The sequence below is a fragment of the Oncorhynchus nerka genome, linkage group LG25 (assembly GCF_034236695.1).
Source record: "Oncorhynchus nerka isolate Pitt River linkage group LG25, Oner_Uvic_2.0, whole genome shotgun sequence".
Lineage (NCBI taxonomy): Eukaryota > Metazoa > Chordata > Actinopteri > Salmoniformes > Salmonidae > Oncorhynchus > Oncorhynchus nerka.
The window spans coordinates 57491969-57506224 of NC_088420.1; the positions used below are offsets into that span (position 1 = coordinate 57491969).

At 44.3% G+C, this 14256-nt stretch overlaps 1 protein-coding gene across 1 annotated transcript; it reads right to left on the reverse strand.

The window, feature by feature from the left end:
• Window positions 1-2555: 2555 nt before the first annotated feature.
• Window positions 2556-5081, reverse strand: LOC115108945 (uncharacterized). Its single transcript, XM_029633496.2, has 5 exons — window positions 5040-5081; window positions 4822-4919; window positions 4195-4679; window positions 3340-4086; window positions 2556-3204 (listed from the first exon to the last, which is right to left on the reverse strand). Exons 2-5 carry the CDS (start codon window positions 4890-4892, stop codon window positions 3038-3040), a joined length of 1470 nt encoding a protein of 489 aa, XP_029489356.2. The 5' UTR covers window positions 4893-4919; window positions 5040-5081; the 3' UTR covers window positions 2556-3037.
• Window positions 5082-14256: the final 9175 nt, after the last annotated feature.

A 14256-nucleotide genomic window follows, 5' to 3' on the forward strand; every position in this document is an offset into this window, starting at 1 on the left:
TTTGTGAAAATGTTGCCTGCTGAATGCTAGGCTTAATGCTATGCTAGCTATCAATACTCTTACACAAATGCTTGTGGGGGATCCCAGGGGCGGCAGGGTAGCCTAGTGGTTAGAGCGTTGGACTAGTAACCGAAAGTGTTGCAAGTTCAAATCCCCGAGCTGACAAGGTACAAATCTGTTGTTCTGCCACTGAACAGGCAGTTAACCCACTGGGTTGGTTGAAAAGCATTTTTTTAAATCTGAGATGACAGTGGTGTTAACAAAAGGCTAAGCTTGTGAGCCAATATATTTATTTCATTTCACTTGCGATTTTCATGAATAGTTAACGTTGCGTTATAGTAATGAGCTTGAGGCTATAATTACGCTCCCGGATACGGGATTGCTCGTCGCAACAGGTTAAAGAACAGATTCTTATTTTCAATGACGGCCTAGGAACAGTGGGTTAACTGCCTGTTCAGTGGCAGAACAACAGATTTGTACCTTGTCAGCTCGGGGATTTGAACTTGCAACACTTTCGGTTACTAGTCCAACGCTCTAACCACTAGGCTACCCTGCCGCCCCTGGGATCCCCCACGCATGTAGGTGATGATGGGGCTGATGAACTGGAAAGTTCTCCAAGCTTTAACCACCAAGCATTGTTCTGCACATTACAATACATTCATGTTGGAAACAGTAAACATTGTAACCATGATGTGACTGTGTGTGTGTGTGTGTGTGTGTGTGTGTGGGGGGTCTCTTACCCTGATAACAACAGGCCCTTTATAGGGGGCTGAACCTAATCAGAATCAACTGCCAATTGCCAGTGGCCTCCTAAAGCAGAAAGCAGACAAGAGATTTGTTGCATGTCAAAGAGACACAACTTGAATATCAGGGATATTTTTCAAACATAAAACCCCAAACTTTCAGAAAATTGTACCTCAAGGATAGTCTGCATATCTGGCACATCCTCAAGGATGATAGCAGCATTCTGGGCATCAAGGAGGACTGGCAGCTGTGGAACATCTGGCACATCATCCAATGGCACATCCAACTGGACCTCATCCAGGACAGTTGTTTCTAAAACATTGGAATATAAAATAAACTATTGTTAGGACATAAAACGTAGCAAGATTGCTAATACTAGCTAGCTAGGTAGCAAAAGTCGATCGCTTAGCAACAGTTACTAAAGTTAATGTTAGCTAGTAAGCTAGCTAGCTACAACATCTCTAGCACAAGCATTTTTGCCAAGTCTGAATGATAGAAATACACAACATTTCGCAAATTATAATGACATTGTTAAATGTAGTAAAATAAGAGTTTTAAACTCCACATACCTTCTTCGAAGTCGCTGTCGCTGTCCACCTGTCGACGATCACGAACCCTGCAAAACGGAAAAAGACAAGAAAAACAAGCCACAAATGAATTTGAACAACCTGTCGACGCAGTAGGCCGCCGACGTCCACGCACTCTCTCCGCCAGTCTTGAAAAGCACCCAGGCATTTTCCAGTCGATTGTTCTCAGGTCTCAAAAATCAAACAAGTTTGTTGTCAGCAGCAAACTGAAGTTGTTGTTTTCGCACAGAAAACATTCCATAGAACGTCGGTTAGATGTCTCTTGGCAACACATGTTCGAAAATGATTGTTTACAAAATTGACAACTGTGTTGCCATAGAAATGAGTTTGGAATTCTATGATTCCCTTTAGAAACCGTTAAAATGGCTTGTCATCATTCTAGTGACGTCGACGTGCTCCTTCGTAGCTCAGTTGATAGAGCATGACGTGTTGCAAAAATTGCTAAGAAGATAGATAATGATTTCAGGGATTTTTGTGATGATGAGTTATCTGAAATTGAGATAAAAGACTGTATTAAAAGCCTTAAGGACAATAGGTCCTTAAGGGGGGCGTCCATGTTGGTGTCCGTAATCTGAGGTGTGTTTGAATATGAATGAGCAGCAGTGTTGTGATGTTGTGATCCTAAACTGTCCTTGCAGAGATCTTTCTTGGCCTCATCACATGTCTCAGTGGCTCCTCCTTAGGAGGGAGGGGGACACCACCACGGGACAGACCCCACAGTCATCGCTAGAGATCGAACTTCAGACTCCCTCCAAAACCACTGAACCCCTCAACACACCGAAAGAGATTACGGTGCACACCCTTAGAGGGAGCCGGAACAGGTTAACTCCCTCCACCATCACAAAGACACAGAGGACTAGGAACTATCCAACACCCATGGAGAGAGAACGAGTGACCTCAGTCAAACACAGACAGAAAGAGGAGGTGGAAAAGGCATTAGATAGAGGAGGTTACCCCAGACGCCATTCCTCCTGTTCATGTGAGCAAGAAAGAACTTAAGGCTTCTGATCAGTCAAATGGCAGGCAGAGGGAGAAGTCATAGTGATTCACACCCACAGAGAGAAAGACAACCCACACAACCTCTTGGTTGAGATGAACCACACAGAGGTAGAGGCAGAGGGCCTTCAGGCCTATCCAGTTAGCCTGCTCTGATCCTCAAGTCAATTGTATTTAAATTCATGTTCATTAAAGATTTTTATTCAATAGTTGAAAAGTCCCATTTACTTAATGATCATTTTTCACTGTCTTCAACCCTCAAGAACCAGGGTGAGTCTGGGTCACCCTTTTACTGGGCAAACACAACTTGCATATCATCATAGACTAGGCCGAAACGTTAATCTTTTAACCTTGCTTGAATAAAACAATGCATTTTTTTTTTATAGTGAACAAGAGTTGGGCTTTTTCCTTTTCTATGATGATTCAAATTTTTGGTTGCACTTCAACTGAAAGTTGGTTGAGCGCCCTCCGTTTTTTTATTGTCAAATAATACTTTTTTTTTTAATGTACAAAGTAAATTATTCAAAGCATTAAAATTGGGATGTTTCCCACTTATTTACACAACCTAATCCACACTTGCAAAGTGAAAGTTTATAGAAAAGTTCTGAAATTAAGTAGTAAACAGAAGAAAAGCAGAACTTAGTTCAATTAAAATGCGAATAATTTAATGGTCTATGGTTCAATCCCTTTTCTACAGGTGTGATGAATAATTAATATTGTTCCTCCTCTTCCTTGTGGCAGGCGCAGCAGCACACTGCCCTCCAAAGCCTGCAAAATAATCGCCGGACTGCCCCTTTCCTAGCTCTGCATGGAACATCCAGTGTCACATCCTTGGTGACGTGTGGGGTGACATCCGGGGTGACCACAGCAACATCCTCTGGAAAGGGAAGAAAGAGGATCAGAATGTAAACAAATGCAAACCGTAGCTTCTAAACACTGGCCAGTTGAAAGGTTCTACTAAGATGTCATGACAAACGGCACCTGTCAAGAGTGCTCTCTAAGTGTTACTCACCTGCTTGGATGTCAGCTGGCAGAGTGGCGAAGACGGCCATCGTGAGAGTCCTTTCTTCAGGTGTGACGTCCACAACCTCCAAGAGGGAAGAGATGGGCTCTGCCTCTGTATTAGGGGTGATGTCTTGAACATCCAGGTGGGAAGAACCCGGATCTGCCTCTGTGTTAGTGGTGATGTCCACAACCTCCAGGTGGGAAGAAGCCGGATCTGCCTCTGTCTTAGGTGTGATCTCCTCAAACTCCAGGTGGGAGGAAGCCGGATCTGCCTCTGTCTTAGGGGTGATGTCCTCAACCTCCAGGTGGGAAGATGCCGGGTCTGCCTCTGTGTCAGTGGTGATGTCCTCAACCTCCAGGTGGGAAGATGCCGGGTCTGCCTCTGTGTTAGTGGTGATGTCCTCAACCTCCAGGTGGGAAGAAGCCGGATCTGCCTCTGTGTTAGTGGTGATGTCCTCAACCTCCAGGTGGGAAGATGCCGGGTCTGCCTCTGTGTTAGTGGTGATGTCCTCAACCTCCAGGTGGGAAGAAGCCGGATCTGCCTCTGTGTTAGTGGTGATGTCCTCAACCTCCAGGTGGGAAGAAGCCGGATCTGCCTCTGTGTTAGTGGTGATGTCCTCAACTTCCAGGTGGGAAGATGCCGGGTCTGCCTCTGTGTTAGTGGTGATGTCCTCAACCTCCAGGTGGGAAGATGCTGGGTCTGCCTCTGTGTTATGGGTGATGTCCTCAACCTCCAGGTGGGAAGAAGCCGGGTCTGTATTGTGGGTGACAACAACAATCCTGATGAGCTCTACTACTACAAGGCACCAAGATGTCATCAGAACAGGCATCTGTCAGAGTGCTCTCTATCATTGCTACTCACCTGCTTGGATGTCAGCTGGTAATGTGGTGGAAACGCCCACCACGAGGACAGGGGGGACTGGTAGGGTGGCTGCAGGGGGCTGGAAGCAGCTCTGCACCTCGTCCGCCACAAAGGCACAGACAGCGCTCATATAAAAAGGGCTCTGCAGGTCATCGGTGGAGAAGGACTGACTGATTCTCCCGAGGATTGACCGCACAGAGTCAAAAGCAGCAGCCCGGGAGAAAGGGATGTGAGGGGAAGGGTCCTTTAACATGCAGGAGAGCTTCTCCACTACGGCCGCCACCATGCCTACGGCCATCCCACTTATAAGGATCGGGTGCTCTGAATGGCATTCCTCTGGCTGAAACCACAGGGCCAGGAGGAGCCTGGGCACCACCTCCACCACCAACTGAGATGGGCTGAGCAGGTTGCTACGGGGCTCATTGGACTGCTCGCCCAGAATGCTCCTCACAGCTCTCTCCACGATGCTGTGGACCTTAGGATCGCTGAAATCAACAATAAGGAGAAAACAAAGCTAAACGATGTGCAATGTACTCACTTAGAACACTGTCTTAGTCTGTTTCTGCGTAGTTCCAGATATGTAGATAAATGGATCAAGTCATATGCAGGGCAGTACATGGAACTCACATGTCAGCAGGCGAGGTGGGGTGCATGGAGCGGCGGAGCTTGCAGAAAGCCTCGTGCTCTATGTTCATCATTTTTAGGCAAGTGTTTACATCCCAGGCCTGCAGTATACAACAGGAAGTCCCATTAGTGTAATTTCACAACAGATTAATTCTGCTGTGCTAACTCGTTGTTGAAAGGCTCACTAACTTGTAGTATGTCTCCAACTCTCATTCTCTTACCAGCCGAGCGAAGTCGTTTCCCTGCTCCAGGGTTTCCCTCCACACCCTTCAAATAAAACACAGAGCAATTCAACTTTCCTGGCTTCTGATTTTTCTGTTGCTTATTTTACCCACACCTCCTGGAGTGCTGCTGGTGGCAGGAAATGGCAGTGAAGGTGAGTGCTGATGTGGTACTCACCTCTCCCTAAGGGATTTTTTGCCCTGAGACACCAGCCAGTTGCTCATGTGCTCCGTGGTGACATGGGGCGGGACCTGGCCTTGACTCTGGAGCAGCAGATAGTGGACCATGAGCTTCTTCTGCAAGATGAGGTAAGGTGTGAGACCGTGCCACGAAATACCATATGTGCTTTCAGAAGGGCCTCTCTAAACATTTCACAACTGCTCATGCCCCACAATTTGCAAGTGATATTAAGAACTCTTATGACCACCTTCTCTAAACTGTCTTGAAATACAACTCTCTTTCTGTTGTTTATGTTTTTGTGGGATGGATCTTACCTGTTTATTGTAATATGTTTCCTCCCAGCAGGCCTGCAGAGTCTGAAAATAAAGGCTGCTTCTACAGAATTCCTTTGAAGATAATCAAAGTAATGATGCTTTGTTATGCACATTATGCACAGGCATTTACAGTATGCTAAAATGAGTTTCTCCTAAGATTACCTTTGTGGGACCATAAGTGATCTCTGGAATGCACCAAACCCTATCCATGGTAAGATGGGGAAGAAATGCAGCGCTATAGATACACGGGATGCTCTAGAGATAGCAGGAATGACTTAAAGTCGCGAATGATCAATGACTGTGGAGTCGTCCAATATGCTGCACTTAGAATGGAGTTGTAGGCGATGTTTGGCGCAAATTAGAATGTTTACATTCTATTGCCATGGAGAAATGGAATGTGTAGAACCTGTATAAATGGGTATGCTTCTATGTCTTTATTTCGTGAACGATTAAACTCTTTATTATGTCATAATGTGTATATGAGGATATAGGAGCCTTTCCCGATTCATGACGCGATTATCCAGGTGCATGTTGCTTAGACCAACTAATCCAATCTTGCCTTACAAGGTAAATACATTATTTATATATGCCTATGTTGCGTGGTTCGTTCTGCGTTGTGTACTTTTAATTAGGACGCTGCCACAACTGGAGGTCTGCTAGTTTAATATTTTTTTATTTGCCCTGCACACGAAGAGACAACACACATTAGGTTAACCCTTGGCGCAGTCCTAGCTCTCAGGCACCTGCGCAAGCATACGGACACTCACTCAAACACTGTCCCAAGTACTCACAAGTTACAATAGATACCCCAGTTAGCGAGCTTTGTGAACCTTGTTAACATACATCTTTATATTATCCACATTGTAACAAACTTATGGTAGCATAACAGTACATTGTGTAACATTACCACGGTTTTATATTGAACAATTTCGGAGCCAAGGACAACGTACCTTGCAAGCTGAAGGGCAGGCAAAAGAGAACAATAAGGGGGTATGGAAATGCAGTAAACCCGCGATGGGCCAAACCAAAATATACAATCACATGTATGAACAATATTGATATGAAAAAGTGTTTTTACACCAAAGAAAAACATTAGCTATGCAGCTGTAATTCAATAAAAAAAATACACTGAATTATTATTATTATCAAATTATACCTGGCCTATTTGAATTGGTCCTTGTGTGCAATTTGGTGCATAATATAGGGGAACAACATCACACTGCTACACCTATACAAATCTATCGACCACATCCATTTAAGCAATGATTGTCAATTGAACATGTGGTTGTTGTGTTATCCTGTTGTGCGCCTTGAGAGTCCTCTTAAGCACATTATTCCAATATTTCCAAGCTCTGAATTGACACAAGGAACACCTTTGCAAAGATATACGGTTAAAAATAAGATTATGAATGACAATATGACTTGGATTGTATGCACAATGACTTGGATTGTATGCACAATAGTGTAGTAAACAGTATCGCCCAGCGTGGGAACTTTTGGTGTTTGGAAAGTATCCGTTATAAGTCTCCATGGCACGTATCACTTCATTGTCTTGTTGGTAATAGTAAAATTGCATGACAGTGCGCATTGTAATGGTCTAACAGGTGTTTTTCCATTTTGTTTCTCACATTAAACAGACATTTGAGAACGGAAATGTTTACAGTTGTACCTACGACCTCAACACCCAATCTACTCACACTCAAACATTTTTTTATATATTTTGTACCTTTATTTAACTAGGCAAATCAGTTAAGAACAAATTCTTATTTTCAATGACGGCCTGTTCAGGGGCAGAACGACAGATTTGTACCTTACCTTGTCAGCTCGGGGGTTTGAACTTGCAACCTTGCGGCTACTAGTCTAATGCTCTAACCACTAGGCTTTACTGAACTCTGGAGAAAACGAACATTGCTGTGGGGTGAGTACATCTGACAATGTGCTCTCCCGTCCATTAGACATTTTGTCTGCAGGAACTCGCTCTTTTTCACTCGGTCCACTCGTCCAAATGCCGATGTATTTGTGGCATGATGTGAACAGTACGAATTTTGTCACTACCAAGGTCTAATGGTTTTAAATGACTGTTTTGTATTGTCTGGAAACTCACTTCTAGAATTGGCTTGCGGTAGGTCTCTTAAAAAAAGAGAAGCCGTACAAAGGTTATTAAACCGAGGTGCCTAGTTATTCTTCTTTTGTTGATATCAGGTAACGTGCAACCTAACCCTGGCCCTGATATGCAATGTCTCCAAACCCCCTCTGATTTTAAATCAAGATCTGGTTTTGGTATTTTTCATTTAAAAACATCCTGTTGTCAAAAATTGATGGGGTTAGGATTTGGGCTAAATCAACTGATGCTGATGTAATTGTGTTTTTCTGAAACCTGGCTCAGCAAGTCTGTTTTTGTGGTTACAATGTTTATCGCACTGATCTGGTTAAGAAAGGTGGGGGTGTGGCTATATATGTAAAAACTAAATTCCCTATAAGTGTGGCAAAGTCTGAAGCTATATGTAAACAGTTGGAATTTCTTGCTTTGAATATTGAGGTTTCAAAGGGTCTCTCTATAACTGTGATTGGCTGTTATAGACCCCCCTGTGCTCTCGGTGATGAATTTTATTCTTTGACACACCTTATGTGTAAACTTCTTTATAGTGAAATGATCTTGATTGGTGATCTCAACTGGTTAAAGCCGGTGTCTGATGATTCATCGACTACAGCTCAGCAGGCTCAGGACAGACGGGAGACTCTGGCGGCTCAGGACAGACGGGAGACTCTGGCGGCGCTGGAGAGGAGGAAGGCTCTAGCAGCGCTGGACAGGCGGGAACACCTGTAGGCAGAAGACTGAGAGACAGCCTGGTGCTGGGGGCTGCCACCGGAGGGCTGGTGCGTGGAGGTGGCACTGGATAGACCGGACCGTGCAGGCGCACTGGAGCTCTTGAGCACCGAGCCTGCCCAACCTTACCTGGTTGAATGCTCCCCGTAACCAGGCCAGTGCGGCGAGGTGGAATAGCCCGCACTGGGCTGTGCTAGTTTCATCATAGTGCTTGATGGTTTTTGCGACTAGACTTGAAGAAACTTTCAAAGTTCTTGAAATGTTTCTCTTTGCTTATTTGAGGTGTTCTTGCCTTAATATGGACTTGGTCTTTTACCAAATAGGGCTATCTTCTGTATACCACCCCTAACTTGTCACAACACAACTGACTGGCTCTAACGCATTAACTTCTTACGGCTGAAATCCCGATAACGGGATCATTTGACAACAGCCAGTAAAAGTGCAGGGCGCCAAATTCAAACAGAAATCTCATAATTAAAATTCCTCAAACATACAAGTATTATACACCATTTTAAAGATAAAGTTGTTGTTAATCCCACCACAGTGTCCGATTTCAAAAAGGCTTTACGAAGAAAGCATACCATGGTTATGTTAGGTCAGCGCCAAGTCACAGAAAAACACAGCCATTTTTCCAGCCAAAGAGAGGAGTCACAAAAAGCAGAAATAGAGATGAAATTAATCACTAACATTTGATGATCTTCATCAGATGACACTCATAGGACTTCATGTAACACAATACATGTATGTTTTGTTCGATAAAGTTCATATTTATTTCCAAAAATCTCAGTTTACATTGGCGCGCTGTTCTGTAATGTTTTGCTTCCAAAACATCCGGTGATTTTGCAGAGAGCGACATCAATTTACAGAAATACTCATAAATGTGTTTTTTTATTTTTTATTTTTCCCCAATTTCGTGGTATCCAATTGTTAGTAGCTACTATCTTGTCTCATCGCTACAAGTCCCGTACGGGCTCGGGAGAGACAAAGGTTGAAAGTCATGCGTCCTCCGATACACAACCCAACCCAACCCTACTTCTTAAAACCTGTTAGGGAGAGGGGGCAGCATTTTCACTTTGGATGAATTGCATGCCCATAGTAAACTGCCTCCTACTCTGTCCTAGATGCTAATATATGCATATTATTATTACTATTGGATAGAAAAAACACTGACGTTTCTAAAACTGTTTGAATTATGTCTATGGGTATAACAGAACTCATAGGGCAGGCAAACTTCCAAATAGGAAGTGGAAATTCTGGGGCTGGTTGAATTTCAAGTCATCGCCTATTCACATCCAAATAAGATATGGATCTGTTCGCACTTCCTACGCCTTCCACTAGATGTCAACAGTCAGTAGAACATGGAATGAAGTCTCTAGTGTGATGTGGGACCGGACGGGAGGGGAATGAGTTAGTGGTCTGTCAGAATGCCAGTTCCTGGTTGCGCATATTACTGTTGATATAGCCTTGCGTTCCATTACTCTGTAGACAAAAATGAATGTTGGAACGTTATTGGATATATATGAAAATAACATCCTGAAGATTGATTCTCTACTTAGTTTGACCAGTTTATTCGACCTAGAATATAACTTTTTGAAGTTTTCGTCTGGGTTCGCCTGGACCAGCACCAGATTTTGGACATGTGAACTAACCGTGCTAGCAAAAGCAGCTAATTGGACACTAGTAATGGACATTATGGAACAAAACAAATATTTATTGTGGAACTAGGACTCCTTGCACTGCATTCTGATGAAAGATCATCAAAGGTAAGGGAATATTTATGATGTAATTTCGTATTGCTGTTGACTCAAACATGGCTGAGAAATATTGTTACCTCTTAGCGCCATTTTAGATTATTGCATGGTATGCTTTTTTCGTAACTGTGACGGCTTTCTTCCGTCGAAGTAATGCGGGAGACTCTCGCAGCTCTGGACAGGCGGGAGACTCTAGCAGCTCTGGACAGGCGGGAGACTCTAGCAGCTCTGGACAGGCGGGAGACTCTAGCAGCTCTGGACAGGCGGGAGACTCTAGCAGCTCTGGACAGGCGGGAGACTCTAGCAGCTCTGGACAGGCGGGAGACTCTAGCAGCTCTGGACAGGCGGGAGACTCTAGCAGCTCTGGACAGGCGGGAGGTTCTAGCAGCGCTGGACAGGCGGGAGGTTCTAGCAGCTCTGGACAGGCGGGAGGTTCTAGCAGCTCTGGACAGGCGGGAGACTCTAGCAGCTCTGGACAGGCGGGAGGTTTTAGCAGCGCTGGACAGGCGGGAGGTTCTAGCAGCTCTGGACAGGCGGGAGGTTCTAGCAGCTCTGGACAGGCGAGGCGCACTGTAGGCCTGGTGCGTGGTGCCGGAACTGGTAGTACTGGGCTGAGGACACGCACCTCAGGGCGAGTGCGGGGAGGAGGAACAGGGAGTACTGGGCTCTGGACACGCACAGGAAGCCTGGAGCGGGGCGCTTCCACCGGAGGGCTGGTGCGTGTAGGTGGCACTGGAGAGACCGGACCGTGCAGGTGCACTGGAGCTCTTGAGCCCCGAGCCTGCCCAACTTTACCTGGCTCGATGCCCACTCTAGCCCGGCCGATACGAGGAGCTGGTATGTACCGCACCGGGCTATGCACCCGCACTGGAGACACCATGCGCTCCACAGCATAACACGGTGCCTACCCGGTCGATCTCGCTCTCCGGTAAGCACAGGAAGTTGGCGCAGGTCTCCTACCTGGCTTCGCCATACTCCCTGTGTGCCTCTCCCCAAGACATTTTTGGGGCTGACTCTCGGGCTTCCTACTGCGCCGCCATGCTCGTTTCTCCAACTCCATTCTCCTGTAACCCTCCTCGCACTGCTCCAGCGAATCCCAGGCGGGCTCCGGCACTCTCCCTGGGTCGACCGCCCACCTGCCTATCTCTTCCCAAGTTGTATAGTCCAGATTCTGCTCCCATGTCCAGAAATCCTGACATTGCTGCCTCTCCTGCTCCTGCCCGTGGTTCTGTAACGTTTTTCTTCCGTCGAAGGAGAGGAGGACCAAAATGCAGCGTAGTTTGTGTTCAACATGTTTAATCAAAGACGATAACGTGAACACTACACAAATACAAAATAACAAACGTGGCAAAACCCGAAACAGTCCTATCTGGTGCAGAGAACACAAAGACAGGAAACAACCACCCACAAACCCCAACACAAGACAAGCTACCTAAATATGGTTCCCAATCAGAGACAATGACTAACACCTGCCTCTGATTGAGAACCATATCAGAAACGGACAAACTAGACACACAACATAGAATGCACACGCAGCTCACGTCCTGACCAACACTAAAACAAGGAAAACACAACAGAACTATGGTCAGAACGTGACAGTAACGTTTAATAAAAATCTGACACAGCGGTTGCATTAACAACCAGTGTCCCTTTAATTATATGTAAAACATGTATCTTTCGTCAAAGTTTATGATGAGTATTTCTGTTATCTGGCATAGCTCTCTGTAATTATTCCGGATATTTTGGAGGCATTTCTGAACATGGCGTCAATGTAAACCGAGATTTGTGGATATAAATATGCATATTATCGAACAAAACATAAATGTATTGTGTAACATGATGTCATATGAGTGTCATCTGATGAAGATTATCAAAGGTTAGTGATTCATTTTTTCTCTAATTCTGCTTTTGTGACTATCTTTGGCTGGGAAAAATGGCTGTGTGTTTTTTTGGGATTTGGTGGCTGTAAAACATTTTTTAAATCAGACACGATGGGTAGATAAACATCTTGTTAATCTTTCATTTGCTGTATTGGACTTTATAATGTGTGAAAGTTAAATATTTAAAAAAATATATTTTTGAATATCCCGCGCTGCCTTTTCAGCGGAATTTTGGGGGGGGGCGCTAGCGGAATCCCTAGCCATAAGATGCTAACACAGCGTGCATCCAACCCGGAAGCCAGCCGCACCAATATGTCGGAGGAAACACCGTGCACCTGGCAACCTTGGTTAGCGAGCACTGCGCCCGGCCCACCACAGGAGTCGCTGGTGCGCGATGAGACAAGGATATCCCTACCGGCCAAACCCTCCCTAACCCGGACGACGCTAGGCCAATTGTGCGTCGCCCCACGGACCTCCCGGTCGCGGCCGGTTATGACAGAACCTGGGTGCGAACCCAGAGTCTCTGGTGTCACAGCTTGCGCTGCAGTACAGCGCCCTTAACCACTGCGCCACCCGGGAGGCCTCTCATCATAAATGTTGATGAAAATACAAGTGTTATGCATGAAATTAAATATATACTTCTCCTTAATGCAACCGCTGTGTCAGATTTCAAAAAAGCTTTACGGAAAAAGCACACCATGAAATAATCTGAGTACAGCACTCAGGCACCAAAACAAGCCATACAGATACCCGCCATGTTGTGGAGTCAACAGAGTCAGAAATAGCATTAAAAATATTCACTTACCTTTGATGATCTTCATCGGAATGCACTCCCAGGAATCCCAGTTCCACAATAAATGTTTGTTTTGTTCAATAAAGTCCATCATTTATGTCCAAATATCTCCTTTTTGTTTGCGCGTTTAGTTCACAAATCCAAATTCAAGAGGCGCAGGCACTTAGTCCAGACGAAAAGTTCCATTACAGTTCGTAGAAAAATGTCAAACAATGTATAGAATCAATCTTTAGGATGTTTTTATCATAAATCTTCAATAATATTCCAACCGGACAATTCTTTTGTCTTTAGAAATTAAAAGGAACAGAGCTCGCTCTCACGGCCGCACACATGATTTAGCTCATGACATTCTGCCAGACCTCTTAGTCAAACAGCTCTTATTCACTCCCCCTTCACAGTAGAAGTTTGAAACAAGGTTCTAAAGACTGCTGACATCTAGTGGAAGCCTTAGGAAGTGCAATCGGACCAAATTTGACACTGTTTATTGGATAGCCAAAGACTTAAACCTACAAACCTTAGATTTCCCACTTCCAGGTTGGATTTTATCTCAGGTTGTTGCCTGCCATATGAGTTGTGTTATACTCACAGACATCATTCAAACAGTTTTAGAAACTTCAGACTGTTTTCTATCCAAATCCACTGATAATATGCCTATCTTAGCTTCTGGGCCTGAGTAGCAGGCAATTTACTCTGGGCACCTTATTCATCCAAGCTACTCAATACTACCCCCCAGCCATAAGAAGTTAAAGAACTTCCACAATTAACTTTTAACAAGGCACACCTGTTAATTGAAATGCATTCCATGTGACTACCTCATGAAGCTGGTTGAGAATGCCAAGAGTGGCTACTTTACTACATGATTCCAAATGTGTTATTTCATAGTTTTGATGACTTCACTGTTATTCTACAATGTAAAACATTTTTTTTAAATTAAGAAAAACCATTGAATGAGTAGGTGTATCCAAACGTTTGACTGGAACTGTAGGTGAAATTAAGCTCCTACATCTGTAGGAACAAAAATAATTTTCAAAGAGGAATTGACATCAAACATAATTCACGATCCCATTTTCTATGTGTGAAATTGTTTTCCTTCCAAACAATGGTAATTAACTATGTTAAAAAGCAGTTTTTCTGTGTTGAAATGGTGTGGGCATATATCATATATCGTTCATTAAAAATATTCATGCTGATTTTTGAAATGTTTGAGATAAAAAATAAAAAAACATACCTCAATCTTGTAAGTGTTTTTTCTCCCATTTATGCTTTGGCCACATGAGTATGGGATGGGTCAACCACATTCTTTGGGTATCAGTTAACAGAATATGAACTTTTAAAAGTTAGATTTTCACTGGACACTTACTGTAAGACTTAGTCCTTTAGTCAATTCCAATGTTGGTGGCATTGAGGAGGCGGCCTTGGCTGATGACTGATGTGGAATTGCAGGGTTGGGACTACTTTATGTGGCTTGAGG

What these genes read in the sequence shown, in the direction of transcription:
- LOC115108945 (XM_029633496.2), bottom strand. Translation starts at nt 4,892, where the DNA reads ATGATGAACATAGAGCACGAGGCTTTCTGCAAGCTCCGCCGCTCCATG. An exon ending in CCCACCTCGCCTGCTGACAT is followed by an intron (nt 4,680 to 4,821) that starts GTGAGTTCCATG and finishes TGTTGATTTCAG; the next exon opens with CGATCCTAAGGTCCACAGCA. An exon ending in ACCAGCTGACATCCAAGCAG is followed by an intron (nt 4,087 to 4,194) that starts GTGAGTAGCAAT and finishes CCCACAATACAG; the next exon opens with ACCCGGCTTCTTCCCACCTG.